The following is a 17,228-nucleotide window of genomic DNA, read 5'->3' as shown; positions in this document are numbered from 1 at the left end:
TGTTCTAACTACATGGAAAAACAATGTCAGAGAGCCCTTTCCCTCCCAATTCATACACTGAATGTATAAAATAAACTCACTACCGCATGAAAAATCTGATTTGTCCAAATCCCCAAGTGCCACTCATTTGCCAGTAGGGTCTTTGAAACTCACCAGATAATCCTAGTACCTGAATATCTTAATTGAAAGAGAAAAATGGAAGAGGGGAAAGATGAGGAGGATGAAAATTTATACATGAATTAGTGTCCTGTATACCACAATGCGTATAAAAGTTTCTGATGAGTTTGTTAATCAGAAAGAATTCTACAAATCCTTGCACATGAATTCACTAAGAGGGAAGAAGTGAGGAGCAACTGCAGCAGTAATAATATATATTGAACTCGTCACTACATTTTTGCATCATTTTTCTTCATTGTACAACTGGAGGAAAAAATCCAAAAAAGGTTTAATTTCTACCTCTACATACAATAAGTTACAAGTTTATTTATTTAAATAATTGTAAAACATCTTACATTTTTAAAGAGGTTAAACTATAAGCAAATACACACATACACCAAAGTTCCATCATTCGTGTCAGTTTGTCCTAGAAATTCTTTCATGCTGGTACCCTGTTTTGTTGAATTTTTTTCTGCATAAACTAAATCGATATCTGAAAGGCTCCATAGAAAATAGAAACTTCAACTTTTTACCCCTACAAAGTAAAACAAATTGTATCCAAAATATCGAGCTTGAATCATTTTGCCAATTTCTTTTTCCTTTTAATATTTTACAAATCTTAGGAAGGTTTCGTGTCTTTCAAGAAAGACTTTGCATTTCTGATTCCGTTCTGCCAACTGTTGTTCGTCCTGGCTCTTGGCTGATTCTTCATTCACAATGTTTTAGGAGTTGATGTGGTTGTGTCAGAAATATGAAACAGGTAAAAGATGCAGCCTTCTATCTTGTCCAATCCATAAAAAATGTTCCTTTATTTTTCATGGGCCTGGCTTTCCCCCAAAAAAGAGCTTGTAGTGCTATGTTTTTTCTTTTTAGTGGTCCATCACAATAAGTAGTTTTGTGCTGTAAAAGAAAAATGAAAAAAAAGAGGAAAAAAGGGAAGAGGGAGAGGAGCAAAGCTGCCTCTTCCTTACATCGGGGGAACGACAAGACCAGTCATGGCTGAAAAAGAAAATTGACAAATATGAAATGCTGGCATATTTTTATGGAACAAACTCTATTTGAGCCCTTCACCCTTCTGTGTGCAGTCATGCATTGCTGCAGGTTAACCTACTACATTAAAAGACCTTCAGCTTCTTCTAATGTTTTTATGCTCAGTGAGAAGAACTAACGCTGCCAGATTGACAGTGATCCAAGAAAATGGCCAATGTGCTATTTCTTCATCAATTCACCTAAAGGACAGGGCCAGTCTGTTTTTTTTTAAGTGGATGAAGGAGATAGGCAGTGGATTAATTCAAGTCTTAGCACATGAATTTTCAGAAACGCCTAATGATTTTGGGGTGGTTGTGTCCTGAGACTTCTCAGAGTTGGCCACTGCTTAGAACTGTCCCCAAACTTTCAGCCTTCTGATGCTTTCTTAAGTTGAATAGTCAAAATCACTTTTGAAAAATCAGGATCTCAAGGAGGCTCCTCTGTTCCCCGCTCAACCTGCAAGGTTATGTGAGGAAGGATGATGGAAAGCAAATGCAAACTGGCCCCTGAGCTGCTTCTGGGACCCAGCCCCAGAACTCCACGTGCCAATTCCTTGGAGAAGGACCAGAGCTGGGGTTTGCTCATTTACTTCCAGTGGAAGCAGTGGCCCAGCCTCTCTTTCTCGCTTGGTTTACCCCATATGTCTGAATGACTGTAGCCTTACCTGGCACAGTCCCAGAACACCGGGCTTATGTAAATTATTTATTAGTCACTCCCGGTGCCTTTAATTGCAGCTATATTCTTCATAACTGACAACAGCAACATTTGAAGTTGCCTGGAACTGGTGCTGCTCCCAGAGGTTTTGAGGGGTAAGTTAAGTTTATACGTATTTATATAACAAATGAGTGAGTCATATTTTCAAAGGGGCCTCAGTGTAGTGCAAAGTCCTAATCCTGCAAAGATTTACGTTCACTGAAATTTGTGGGATTATTCATGTGTTTAAAGCCCTGTCCTCTGAGAATTAATTTCACCCTTATGTTCATAGTGTTTAAAAAAAAAAATGCTCAGGGCAAGATCCTCAGCTAACATGACTCTTTCATTGGAGCTCTGTTGATTTTAAACAACTGTGGATATGGTCTATGAGTTAACACAATAGGAAAATAAATATTTTCATATTTTGTAAGTGACTAGGGCTAAAATTTCCTGCCAATTTTGGCAAATAGTTGAAAAAGAAAGTGAAACTAAATAGTCAAGTCAAATTTCTACTGTTTTAATTGCCTGGGAATTTGCTAGTATTTTTCAAACAGAGATTTGTCAAGGAGACAATTACATCACCCTAAATAAGGGAAGTAAATCTTTGCATGCCTGTTTGGGGGGAGGAGAGGGCAGAGACAAGAGGTGACAGCGTGCACATTTGAGGAAGAGAAGTTTTCTGTAGCACTGCAGGGGCTGATCCTTTCCTCTTCCTCACTCCCAAAATTGAAGACCGACCTTCACTTCCTCGAGGGTCGGTGGAGTCCCAGCCTGACTCTGCAGAACCCTCTCCTTGTGCATTAACCACATGCCTGCCTTTCAGCCCTCCAGAACAGAAAGTTTGATTTCAGTCCTGGATTGATGCCCTCGTCCAGACTCTGCTGGGCTGCAGAAGAGGTAAGTGCCCTCAGCTGCTCCCGGCCATCCCGCAGGTTTCCCAGTGGAGCAGTCTGCGTGAGCACTTCCTAATCTGCTCCAGGCAAAATCATCCGAGTTAGCTCAAAGAATTTAAATTGTTTGTCTGAGGTATCCTGGCTGGGTCTTTTGCCTGAAGCAAATGAAGGAGCACTCACACAGCCTGTGCCTGGTTGGTCCATACGGGGGTAATCTGTTCTCCTGGCACAGCCAGAGACAGCCCCTGTCCATGGCTTTTAGGCTGTCTGGGCAGAGAGGCAGCAGACCCTGGTAGAGCTGACATGGTTTCATGTGAGACACACAGGGTCTGCTGTCAGTGTAGTTTAAACTCTATTCCCAAGGGGCATTGGTTGTACTGGCATAAAAGCTTTTTCAGATACTGCTCTTATCAATATTATTTTCATTCCCTTAATCAAGGAGAACTTTGCAGCAGATCAAAGACCAAATCAAAGACCTGAGTTTCTTCCATTTCTCTTAAAAATATTTTAAGACTACTTGTAGACACAGCATTATGAGAAGTTCCTTACATTGAGGGACAACTACATTTTTGCTGTGTAATTAAAGAGATGATGCTTAAAAGGCAAAAAAAGGCAAAAAGCCTCATAACTTCCCTGGTCTTTCACCCCAACGTTGCAGCTTCACCCCTTTCTACAACAAAGAACAAGTTGAGGAATTCTCACCTTTTTTTTCTACAGCTCATGTAAACAGCCTCACTCTGTGCTTCTCTTTTTGCGTACCTTATCTGTCCATTTCCACCCCACCTCCACTCCCCTTTGGGGCTGCACTGTCAAAAGCCTATTCCCAGCCTGTATCGCTTTTTATTGAATGTTTGTGAGGTTTGGATTAAGGTCTTACACTGCTAGCAAAGCTGTAATTATTTTTGCCTGTATTACTATATATTGAATCGATGTAACTTTTCAATAAAGGTGGTTCAATGCAGGACACTCCCTGATGAGTTGGGAATATAGAAACCACAGTCATTATCCCAGAGGGTTGTTTTTTTTTTTCTTGGAGGGAAATGGAAAAAGAATTAGAGATGAGCCTTATTGTATTAACCTTGACAGCTTGCAATTATCAACTGAAACACTTGATTAAAATTGTCACAAGGTTGGAGAATTTTTTTATAAATAAATAATCAAACATGGATAGTACCCAGATGCTATGGTGATAGGCACCTTTAATGGGTGTAATTAATAATGATCATAAGCCTAGTGTATACGAGTGGCTCCTGAAAACGCTGTCTTGCTTTGTTGTGGAAAGAAGTCGGCATGCAATTCACACAGGCACTTGGGAAGAACTGGAAAGGGGCTCGGTGCTGTGTTAACGTACACACCTATACGTGTGCACACCCTCATCGAGCTCTTTGGATGTCTCAGCTGCTTTCTTGGGGTCTACATTATGCCCTGTTTTACAGGCTATGCTTTTTAGATGGGTGTTGAGCATTTTCGGTCATTGTTTGTTGCCCTCTCATTTGGTTGTTTGACTCAGGTTTCCTCTCTTGCCACTAAGCTCCCAGCAAGCCCAAATCTTGTGGTTCTGCAGCTCACTGACGAGGTGAACGAAGAGCTGCAGTGGTGCTGCCCTGAGCATCTTAAATGGCTATTCCTGTCCTGCAATGCCAGAAATACACCTGTGTATGAGCTGTCCTGTACATAAAGGTAAGTTTGTACATGGCAAGCCACCGAGCTGCTGGTACCAGAGCTAGCGGCCGTGTCATTCAGTTTAAACTCGTAGAATTTACAGCTGGTGGGTGCAGGCTTCACCTTACTGATATCTTTGACTCCCACCATGGCTACAACCAGAAAAAACGTGTCGTTTCACTTCTAATATTAAAGCCAGGGAGAAGTTTGTAAAACAGTGCACCTTTTTATGAGGGAGTAATCAGCTGAAAAGGCAAGAAAAAAGAAGATTTCCAGAGAAAAAGAGCTGACTCACTTAAGCAGAAAACATCAGTGGCTTGGATGACGGACACCACCATCCCTTATAGCAGACTGTAAGTGAAATAAATTGTAGCTTCTGTGAAGGACCTGGGAGGATAGTTCTAGCTAAGATACTAAAAAGTAATAACAAAATACTTGTTTTTCTTGAAGAATTTATTTTATATTTTCCCCCATAAGAAATTAATTTTTTTTTTTTTTAAGCAAATATCTGTCTGTCTGGAAGATTTGCATTCAGCCACATGCAAGCAGATGATTGCACAGGTAAGTAAAACATTTTTAAATAAGTAGTGTTTTTTTCTGCTTTAAAAGATAAGCAGGTTAAACCATATTTTATGTTTTTTTTAATGTTTTTTTTTTTTAAATATAAACAAAGTTTTTGCCAGCTAGAGATGGAGAAGTTAACTTGACCTCAGCTATTGAGTTACACTGCTGTAGCTACAGATCTCTGCACTGTGCTAAGTTGTACATGTGCAAAAGGCCGCCTGAACACTTATTTTAATTTAGTTCCATTTCATTAGGAACAGCCTTAAAAATCAAAATACGTGTTTGCAAAGTGATATGCATTAGCTTAATTATTAAAGAGCAGAGGAATGTGTAGCCTCTCTGCAGTTACGTATGTTTCCAGATGGACTACAAAGTGGCTAAGTTTTAGCCTGTGAAGGAGAAATCGGTATTAAATCTTACCCACAGTTTTTTCTTTTTTTTTTTTTTTTTTTTTTTTGTGACATAAAATAGGCCTGAATATGTCTTTCCATGAATAAAATAGGTGCAGATTTTTATGTTCTCCCATGAAAAATGGAGCTCTTGTCTCACTTGAGTAAGTTTGTGACATACGATGAGATACCAAAATTAACATCCCATCAAATGAAAGATAAGTAAATAATAGGCACAGGAGGGATTTTTTAGCTAAGTGTTAACAAGAAATGTAAATATCTCTTAAGGTTTTCTTTGTTTAGCGGCAGTCTGTGCCCCATACATCTCTGCCAATAAACTGGGGAGAAAAATGTACTTGATCCTTCCTATATATCAAATTTAATCACATGACAGATAGATATTTTCCGTATATATTGACATCATGGGTATATCATTTACAGGCTTTGGCATACTTAGAGCACTGGCTCGGCTCTGGAATCATCCTGGTTCAGACAGAGGCATATTGCTGCACATTCCTAGCTAGGAAACACCCAGTTATTTTTACCTGGTCAGAACAGCTAAGAGTTATTTTAAAATGCAGCATCGTGTTGACTGAAGCTAGGCTTCAAGCTGGCACAGCAGGTCAGGCACTGGGAGCAATCAAGAACCATTGCTCTGTTCAGAAGCCCACCCTTTACAAACTTTTCAGAGCAGGTATTCCCTACCTGTTTCTGCAGCCTTTTAATGCAAGCAGACCAGGCTTCCCTGTGCTGTTGACACCCCGAACTTTGTCAAGACAAGATATGAGCAATTAGGGTCTTTAACTCAAAAACCTGTATTTCCTTAGGGAATGGTGCAGATGTCCCCGCTGCTAAATTGAGGCTGTTCCTAAGCATATCAGACTTCAGTACCTTTTGGATTGGCCAGGATCCTGGTGGTTAATGGAACATCTGACCTTCTGGGGCTTGCCTGCTATTCCTTGTAACTGAGCTTGCATTTTTATGTTGAGATGTGCTGAGCTGGCCAAGGGTAATCTGGGCAGTCAGCGGTCCATGCTGTTCCAGCAGTTTCCAATTTGCTTACTTTTCCCCATCAGCTGCCTTCCATCTGAGATGAGTTGATTAGGCATTTGTGTACTTATCATGCCGCGTTGCGTCACGTCACATTATATCTTCCCAGTGCCTTTTTTAAACTCCCTTGACGTATGACGTGAATGGAGCAAACAATTGTTCTGATCAAGATCACCTGCTCTCAATTTGGAGAGCATATAGAACTGAGTGGTGTCCAGTATGGATTGCTGCTTGTTCTCCACCTATCATGTCCTGTTACACTGTCAGAATGTATAGCAGATGGCAGGTGAAAGAGGTAAGCGAGAACACATGGCACAGGATGGGGTTATCTGAGGGTAGGCCCACATGTCTTGGCTGTGTTGTGCAGCCCAAAGCTGAACAGCAATAGATATGCATGTTCCATGCTTAGCTAATACTTTTGATTTACAATATATTTTTTACAAGCTGGCCTATTGTCTCCAGAAGCTTTAAGTATGACTGTTTTGTTTTGGTTTGTTTTTCAAAAAGATTTTTGTAAAATAAATACCATGAGCACTGTATACTCTATAAACAGCTAGGAATAATACTAATCCAAGGATGAAGCTTGTAGAGCTCCTCCTGTTGAGACTAGGTTTGATCCAAGCCTAAACACAGTTGTGGTTAACATACACAGAAGCTATATTCAAGATTTTTGTTGCTCCTTGTAAGTAGAGTGGCATGCCCTGTGGTGCTGGTAATATTTCTGATAATATCACAGCAGCAGGATGCAATAAGTAGGATGGAGACTGTATTACTAGGAAACTCTTGCCCTTGAACAATAGATGTAGCCAAAGTACAACATTGCACACACTACATTAAAGTTCAAAAAAATCCCTGTTGGGGAGATGCTTTCCCTGAATTATGGATAGGGAAATTGAGAGTCAATACCAAACCCCTTGTATGATGTGCTTTGGGATGGAGCCTGCTTATATACTTATATACTTGAGCTGTGCTTTTGCTGATGCCTACGTTAAAAATAAAATAATAATAAAAATTACATTACCAGCACACCTATTCTTAGCTTATGTAACATAGGGTGATGGCATAGCAATGGAGATTAACAGTCTCCCATCGCTGCAGCACAGTAAGTCCATTCAAGAGGCCTCTTTGGGACCCTCCTGTTGACTTTCTGGCCACATCTGTCTGTCAACACTGTGGGAACGTTAATTTGGATATCAGGCTGCGTGGATCTGGATCCTTTCCAAAGCATGTGCTCCCCAGCTTGCATCAATTTAAATATTTCAGTTGGAAAAAATTTACATCTATGGCTGAAATAGTTAAATAGCGATGAAGATCTGGTATAATGAACCTTGGGCAGACGTGTTCGACTACTGTCTGTGCGGTGAGTCACAGCTGCTGTTTGTTGTTGCTGCCTGACTGACAAGTCTCATTGTACTAGGTGTGGTGGCTGCTGAAAGCTTATTTAAATGACAGTTGTAGCTGTATTACTGTATTTATTTATCACAGTGTTGGTGTACAAGGAGCTTTCCTGCAAAGAAGGGGATAGAGTGGACTTTTGGTAGTAAAAGAAATTCATACATGAGAGTCCTGGGTTTTTACCTTTGAGATTTTATGTTATACTTGATATTAAATTTCCATTTCTAGAATTTATTACCAATGTATAGATTGGATAAAATATTTGGTAAATGCTAACTGGCAAGAACAGCACCAAAGGACGCTGGTGCTTCACCTGTTTATAAGAGGGTTAAGGAAGAATAACAAACTCTTGCTAAGCACAGGCTTAGGCAGATGGAACAGACATGGTAAGTTAAGGAAAAGTATTAGCTACATAAAAAGTCATTGTTTTTCTTATCCTGTCCTTTTTCTGTCTCCCAGAAACAGTTTTCCCAAAGTGATTTTTTCACCAAGCTGATCTGCAGTTAGCACCGGCTTGGGTAATTTCTTAAAAATTTGCCCTCCTCAGCATGGCAGTTACACAAGTTTAAATTTAAATCAGATTTAAATCTACTCTGAATGCACAGCGACTCGAGCGATTTGTCTTTTGATTATAGAGCACTGGCCAACCAGCTTAAGCTAACCGAGCAAACTACTCTTAAGTTGATGGGCCTTCCTAGTTAAATGTTTAACTAAATCTGTTTAAAATCACATAACCTTGGACTAGTTCCCTAAAACACCTAAAGCCTCACCATGTGCACTTATTTATTTATTTGTTTTTAATAAAAGCACGGTGAAATCAATACATTCCCGCTTTAGCTGATATGAAGAACTCAAGGAATTAAAGTTAACTGCAGACCAGGTAGTGATGATTACACTTTAGAGACCATGATCATACATCATTAACAAAGATAAACCCATCTCTAAACGGTGTAGCTAAATAGCCACAGCTGTTGGGCCAACAAAGCTTTCTATTTGTATAGATTAAAAAAATTGCTTCAAACCCTTCTACTCTTCTCCTTTGAGTAAGAGAGAAATTGAATTCCCTATTAATATGATGCTTGTGCATTTACATGGATATATTAATATGTTTCATTACTGGGGAAAGGAGATGATCTTAGGCACAAAATTGGGGCAGGGGAATAAGCTGTTTCACATATATAGCAGAATTCTGTAAGTTAGCTTTTAAAAATATAATTATTTTTGTTCAACACACCTAAAATTTCCTTATTATATAAAATAATCGCAGTTTATGTTAGTCCCTGTGGCCTAGCTAAGGATTTATAATGCACCCAGATCAACAGGTGTGGTTTGTAGGACTCATTTTAGAATTACCACTGGCTCTTGGCATGGCTGAATTCCCAGAGTTGTTTTCTCTATGGTATCTCTAGTGAAGTCTGAAGGAGCCAGATGACTTCTCAGGCCCTATAAAGGTTTTTTTTTATGGAGACTTGGAGTGTATTTATGTACCGTGTGCCCCCCCACAGCCTGTTAAAAGAAAGAATTTAGTACAGGTTTCCATTCTTATCTTAATACTCACATTTGTTTTGCAGATCACCTTTAAAAAGGCTGTAAATGTACTATAGGGCTTAATTCCCTGTATGAGCCTAAACCTTGCAGCAGGTTTCAAGACGTTGGCCGTTGTGTACAGAGCTGTCTATTAACTCTGCGGGGCAGATGCTGGTTTTATAAGTCCCTGAAGCCTAAGGAGAAGCTGTTCCTCACAAAAGAGCTGGTATTTAAATGCAGTGTGGGTCAAATCTTTCTTGGTTTAAACGAGTGTCTGTCCCCCATTGTTTTACCTCAGAATAGACAAACCTTGGAGCAATGCTTTAATCCCATTGAATTGGGTCAAATTTTCACTAGTGAGTGCTGTAATGGTGAAATGGTCTTCAGATGATTACTGTATTTATGAGGCTAACACAGCGTGCTTCGTGTGTGCCAGCTGAATATTAATTGTACATTTCTTACCTCTAAACCCATTTCCATTGCCACTAGAGCAGGCAGGAGAAGGAGACCCTTGGGGTCTGATGACGGGAGCAAAGGCACTCTTCTGTTTGACAGCAGGAAAGACGGAAGAGGAGAATGGAAGGATGGAAGAAGTGCTGGAGGAGCCAACTGTTGGACTTGAAGACATTACTACAAAAAGAAAAAAGTGAATTCTCATCAGAAATGCAATTTTAGTTGGTAAAACTGCTTAAAATGTCTGTCCTGTTGACTTGGCTGTTTAAGGTAAACCTAGAGGTAAAGATGTAGTTACCTTGAATACTTTAGCTCAGAAAAAAATACATTTAATTATTTTAAAATGAGGGATGAGTGCATCAGAAAATGGTAAGTCAGCAAGGGAGAGAGAGAGTCAATGTGAACAAACAGTAGAGAGTAATGGCACGTGCACTTACAGATTGTGCATTGAAATTGGGAAAATAAATAACTCCTGTCCATTCCCTGGCTTTTTTAAAATGAAGATTTCATTGGTTGGAGCTTGCTGGGGGGATGTTTTAAGCTTTCAATGAGATTTGAATCCGAACTGTCTTATTTTTAAAAGAGGTGTCTTTGAAGAAAAAGTCCCATTGCACAGCACCTGTAAGCTTACCTTCTAGAAAAATATCAACTAATTCTCTGGAAAGAAGGAACAACTAACCATATTCCTTGTGGTTTCAAGTAAATCCCCAAGTCTCATGTAAGTAGTAGTTTGAAATAAGAACACCAATATGCTGCAAACCTGGTCCTTTCCTTACTGAAATCAATGGCAAAGCTCCAGAACAGGGGAAGAATCCAAAGTACCTGAACATTCTTTGGGCTTCACCTTAAATTACAACTCAAAGCATGAGGATATTGCTTAGCAAGTTTCAGACCGGCAAGAAACCCTCATCATCACTGCAAAGTGGGTATAATATAATTCATAGAAAATGTGAATATAATATAAAATAGTAAATAAAACTGTTTCACTGTTTTCACCCTTTCATATATAGGGAGATAAAAATACAAAACCATTGTGTGTACATATATGTGTAGATAGATGTACATACACACACATTGACACGCTCCTACAGAGGGAAATCAAGGCGTGGAAAGAAGAGTGACTAGCTTGTGGTACCACTGGTAACTGGAAATGCAGTTAATGCTTTTGTTGTTATATTTCTGCTTACCATCAAGGTAAAAATAATTTCACAGGAAATTAATCCAAAATTCAGCTCTGTTATTGCTAATGCAGTTCATGCACTTCTCCATGGACATAAAAAACACAGACTGCCTTTGAGAAAGGATCAGAGTAGCCTCTTTCCTTTAAGTGGATCTAAAGTAACATCTAAACATTTTTTGCATCTAAAGTAACAAATTGTGCCTCCGTTCTCTCTGTGGCCTTTGCCACTTGCTTAGGAATCTGCATAAGGAAAAAAAATTGAAGTAAGCACAGGTAGGATTCAATATTTCTCTTATTCTTGAAAAACGGGAACATTTGCTAGTTCATACTAGAACATACCGGAACACAAATCAGAACCTTTTACAAAAATTTAGAATCATAGGATTTCACTAAATCTTGAGAACTTCTGAAAGACAGCACTTGCTGCATTTTTTGATGTGGTAAATTAAGCTATGCAGGACAAGGCACCAATTACAAAAGAACCAAAGCACATACTTCCGTAAGGGGATCCTGTTGGAGAGCCGTTAATGAACCCAGGTGAGCCTGGAACGCCCAGGTTGGACATGGGGACGTTGCTGTAGCCGTTCATACTATTGCTGGAAGTGCTGTAGTTGGACTGCTGAGGCGTGGAACTGGATGAGTAACCACGGGGTGAGATGCTGCTTGTATTGCGAATGTAACCTAAAAATAAAACATTTCACAGCATGTCAGTGAATTTAAATTTAAACTTTTTCCTGTATAAATATGAAAAAATCCTTTCTCCTGGTTAAATAAATGATTTATTTAAATCCAGATGAATTTAAACAGTCAAGCATGTACCATTAAATTCTGTGTTTTGTATGCATGTGCTTTGAAGTTAAGCAATATTGAGTTTTAAAGCAAGGTAGGGAACTAAACTTTTTTAGGTGAACTTATGTATATTTGTGTAATTAGATTTGGCTTTTTTGAAGTTGAAATCTGTTCTGAGACCTGGAAAAGGTGTGTGCTCATTTTTCTGATGTACAATTTGTGTGATTTTCTGTAATTTTAGGTGGAAGTTTATACTTTTCAAATTATTGATGAATTACAGATAAATCATGTACATTTTTAAGGGGAAATTATAACCAATATGTAGTTTGCAGTTAACAGAAATAATAAACTGTGTAAATAAAACCTTGACTTTTTTTCTCCAAAAAGAGAGTACCTTAATTATCAGCATTATAAGGCTATTAGTACACATTATTATTATTATCACAAGGCTATTAGTACAGCAGAAAATGTTTTTTATCCACTGAAGAGCTTTCATTAGAAAGATATGATCCAATAAATACAAAAGTGGTTACCATTTAACTAAATTAGGTTATTTCTGCCCATTAATACTATGAAGCTCTAATTCAGGGTTGGTAAGACCTTATTAAAAAACTAACAAAATTATCTACATTATTACTTTTGGCATGGCACATTTAATACTAACTTCATATGACATGGCTTTAACACTTTAGAGCATTTTAATCACAGCTATTCATGCAGTCAGACACCACAGATTCATATGTTACCGGAACACATTGTTAACCTGAGAAATTAAATAGTCAAGAGTCAGAAAATGCCCAAAGTTTATATTACTCCTGTGATGTTAATATGACATTTTATGGCTTTTTTTTCCCTAAAAAAATCAATAATATATCATGTTTGATAAATAAAACATATGCAAATTGGTAAAATAAACGTTGAGGAAGAAACCTTTTAAAAAAAAAAAAAAAAAAGAAGGAAAATTCCCCACCTCTTTAAGTGAGAGTTTGTTCAGTTGTTGTCCTTGTCTTTTACGAAAACAGAGATCTAACAAAAGATATTGAGTGGAGCAGGGAGAGAATTGAGGGTTAGGTTGATGTCAAATCTACCCAAGAATGGCTTCAGCCATAGCTAATTGGATGACTGGAACCTGGTGTACAGAAATAGTGTCCAAAACGGCACCGCGCATCCATTCCTAGTGCTGACAGCTTAAAGCCATCTTTGTGTTCAGAAGCTGAGTAGGTAGAAAAGTTTAAAAACTAGGATGGAAATGACTACAATTCAGCTTTTCATTCTTTAAACTAACACGGTGCTGCTTGCAGGGCTTACCTTGGTTGTTCCCCTGCGCTGACTCTGAAATGCTGACGCCTAACTGGCTGCCATAGGAGTTAATTCCCATCATACTGCTGTGAGCCGGGGAGCTGGACAGTGCGGGGATCTGTGCGGGATTCCTCGGTACACTATAGAGAGCTTCTGCAATGTCTGCAGCTCGTTTCAGAATGATGTCCTGCACAGTGAAGGGCACAACTTCAGGAATGTGCTTGGAGAAAATGTTTAGAGTTTATTACAAAAATCTCACCATATCCCACTATCCTGCTGAGAGGGGTTCCACTGACCTGGTTGTTATGTGGCGTGCCATACAGTGCTTCAACTAGGTCAGCAGCTCGTTTCAATAGCATTTCCTAAAGGATGAGCAGATAGTAAAATTGACATTTTAAAAGAAAAGGATTTTAGTACAAATAAAACCACGGGCTAGTGTTTTCTGAGGTCATGAGTGATTATGTGGGGTCATTCTCAAAAGTGAGTCCCTTAAAGAGGCATAATTTGGCATTTAAATGAAAAATCAACCCCCTTGCAGTATCTCAGACTAGACATCCAAAATCATCGGTCACTCTGGAAAGCGTTGCGTGCGTGCTACAAATTGGCTGCCGCTGGCTGTGCGACACAGCCCAACTTCGGCAGGGCCTTGGAGCTCTCCATAGTCCTGAAGCTGCTTTAAGCACCCTCGCTTGAGAAATGGAGACAATTTTCAGACAGAACCCAATTTCAAATAGGAGCTCATTTTGCTACGGCATTTCAATATATTCTTTGGCACAGATGTAAAAAAAGATAATAATAATAATTAAAATATCTGTTTCATCAATATGTCCATTTATTTTTTCCTCAGTAATGGTAACCAATCAAATAACACACTTTAGCCAGTAGATATCTTCTGTCACCTCTGACTGTAAGAAAAAAACAACCACCACAGTATAATATCTGAATACAATAGCCTGTCCCCACGTAAAGATAATAATAGTTACTTTCAGTGCACTAAAAGCAAGGAAGAGTCTTTAATGCCAACTGCATCAGGCTAGGTACTAAATCAACACGGTGCGTAAGATTACAGCTACATTTGTTTCAACACATACATGCTGCAGTTGTGGCTACAGAAAAAGCTGGGCTTTGAGTGATTTTTTTTACTAAAAAAAAAAAAATAAAACTCATTTAAAACTCTTGAAAATATTTTACCTTAGCTAGTCTTTCAGGGTCACCTGGATGTCTTGGGATCACTTTCTGCAGTCTTTGGAAACCATAATCTATGGTAGGTTCATTTAAAGCTGAAAGGAAAACAGAAAACAATGCATTATATGATTATGTATTCTAAAAAGGCGAGTTTCACAGCTGCTGCACTGAAACCTCTCCTTGTCCAGGTTTTGCCTAGTACTCAGGTGAGCCCTGATCACTGCGTGAGACAAGTTTAACAGTAAGTGAAACTCTGTAAGAACCTCTGCATGAACATCCCAGTTTCTTTTCGAAGATATTACTTTTGTACCACTAAAAAAGCTGCAGTACAGAAGCTATCAATGTTGAACCATATTATACAGACCAGGTGTCCTGAGTCCTGGTGCCCCAACTCCACCCATTTAATTGTACAGATGTTTCTGCCTTATCTGTACAACAAACTGCACAGTCCTGGAGAATCCCTCAGTGTGTCTGTAACTTGTTAAATAAAGAATTAGAGATGTAACCAACTCTTGAAAGAATTCTGTGCGTTCATGCATATACACACACACACATCCCCTCTGCCTGCTCCTTCTGGTGGGCACAGCTGAACTGAATGCACATGCTCATTTTCTGCCAGTATTCCAGAAAATGTGCTCAGAGGCAGATACATTGACACAAATGACAAAATGTATGTGAACGCTACAGGCTGTTTGCACGACTTCTAACTGAAAGCACCACAAGGGGCAACACTAGTGAGTTTGGCTTTGTCAATAAGGACCAAATGTGCAACTTGTACACTTAAAACGGATTCAATTGTCAGTGCAGACTTACCATGTATTAAAGGCTGAGTGAATAATCTGAAAGATACTGCAGGCAACCAGGGTGCAGCCCATCATCAGGCACATAAAATTCTTAAATTGTGTGTGGCTCTTCTGCATACACAGCCACTTCACTGTAATGGTGTTAACTGCTAGTGGCTAAAACACAATATTTTAACCCAGATCCTCGGTACAAGCTGGTAGAGCCCTTACGGCAACGTTGATTAAGTTCAGAAAACTTTAGGCACACTGATACTCTACGTTGCATCTGACAGTAATAATCTAGTTTCTGATTACTCAGAATTAAAGTCTGATTCCAATTGATACAGAAACCAAAGTCAGCTTTTTAAAGTTCAGCATGCTTATAGGATTTGCCTCTAATACATTAGGAGTACTAGTGCTAGCTAATACAAGTACAGGTATTTTTAAAGAAATTCCTTATACTTCAGGATGTGCCTTGTAGTATAAATGATATGTTCATGCAATCACATGCTAAGAATCCTGATGAGAATTCCACAAAGCGTTTAATAAGTAACATATGTAGCTCCTTGAGCAATATCCTCATTCAGTACTGGCTTCTTCCACCTCTGGTACTGTCTTTCCTTCTTAAAAAAAATTTTTTTTGAACGAACCAGTGACATCAACACAGCTGAAAATACCTGATTCCAAGAGATGCTGATGGCACTTATTTAATCTTCTCAAATGTACTCAGCACCTTCCATGATAACCATTTCCGATACGGGGAGAATGAAACTATCAAGTGAGACAGACTGTTACACCGCTCCAAATTCTCTGTTTATCTGTGTCTGTCTTTGGTATAACAACAAGAAGGTAAAAGGTCATATTCCCCACTGAGATACATTTTATATTTACTTTTTATTAAATAATTATGGCATGGCATGAAGTTTAAATATTACAGGAGATAATCAAGTGGGAATTGAGAAGAGAAAACCCAGACCTGAGAATTTAGTCTTGGCTATACTTAGAATGTCTTTGCTCTCCACTGGGAGCCATTCTGGTTTGCTTAAGGAGTTTAATAATACACATTTCAACTGCCACAGAATCTACATCCCATTTGGGAAGAGGGTTTTTTTTGGGGGGTGGGTTTTTTTTTTTTGCCAATAATCCTGAGAATTATAGGCCAATTCTCTCAAGAGCCTATACATCATTACGTGCCATTTCTCTTCTTGATTACAAGTCTAATCAGTTAAGTTTTATGTCTTAAGCTAGGCAAAAACAATGTAAAATATACAGGAATTTATACATATATGTATATATAGTTGACTAAAAATAGCTAATGGGAATATACAGAATTCTAATTCAGGAAAAAGAAATTGGCTATTATCCATCAAACATTTTTCCAAAGTATTGACACAGACATTTTCATTCTGTTCTGATAGATAAATAGCAGCAAATCATTTCTCAACAATGTTGAACTGTTCTGAGAAGAAATCAACCATTTTGAGTCAATGCATATAATATGCCTCTCATCACAAAATGTTTTCTGTACAGCTTGCAACAAAATTGCCCACTGCTAGTTTTACTCGTTAATGAAACAAAAATCCCTCTGTCATGAACTCGTGGTAAGAAACAACCTCCAGCGTTTGTGGGAGCAAACGGCACCGTTTCGGCTGAAGCTGCAACAGGAGAGGTAAGATGTAGGCTCCACCAGCAAGTTTTAACAGCTCCACCACGATACCACTTCCAGTGAGAAAAGGGCTATTGGATCAGCAGTGGTTTATCTGCGTGGTATGCAGACATGTGAAAATGATAACCAAATGCTTTTGGCTTCATGGATTCAGAGACCATAAAGGAGTCTGACACAGAAGCAGGCTGCTCATTATTTCGTACAAATCAGATAGGTATCTGAAATGAAACTCCCAAGAAAAAACAAGATTCAGGTACAGCAAAATCCCTTTGGGCACTCTCACATCCAGTGTTTCAGGCACAAGGGGTCTCTTGAATTTCCCATAACATAATTTAAAAAATTGTTCATGACGTGAGATAATGTATGCAAAAAAGAGCAACCATCTAGCGAGTAAACTAAACTGTCGGTTAGTTTATAAACCACACTCCAGCATAATTGTTTTAACAACAGAATTGTTACAGTCAGCAGCAGGAAGAGGTCTGAATGCTCCACAGCCTGCCTGACTTAATTTATGAT

General features: G+C 38.8%; 1 protein-coding gene across 1 annotated transcript in view; it reads right to left on the bottom strand.

Annotated features, from left to right (window-relative positions):
* Positions 1-543: 543 nt before the first annotated feature.
* The window catches only part of EBF2 (EBF transcription factor 2), a 130,825-nt gene continuing 114,140 nt past the window's right edge, over positions 544-17,228 (bottom strand). Inside the window, exons 11-16 of the mRNA XM_084302141.1 lie at positions 14,271-14,359; positions 13,376-13,441; positions 13,089-13,266; positions 11,487-11,672; positions 9,821-9,988; positions 544-1,155 (exon numbers count right to left, since the gene is read on the bottom strand). Coding sequence (XP_084158267.1) covers positions 1,124-1,155; positions 9,821-9,988; positions 11,487-11,672; positions 13,089-13,266; positions 13,376-13,441; positions 14,271-14,359 — 719 coding nt within the window. The 3' untranslated portion in view covers positions 544-1,123. The remainder of the gene's footprint in view (positions 1,156-9,820; positions 9,989-11,486; positions 11,673-13,088; positions 13,267-13,375; positions 13,442-14,270; positions 14,360-17,228) is intronic.

The sequence above is a fragment of the Netta rufina genome (genome assembly GCF_964035555.1).
Source record: "Netta rufina genome assembly, chromosome: 27".
Lineage (NCBI taxonomy): Eukaryota > Metazoa > Chordata > Aves > Anseriformes > Anatidae > Netta > Netta rufina.
This window is presented reverse-complemented; position numbering and strand designations above follow the sequence as displayed.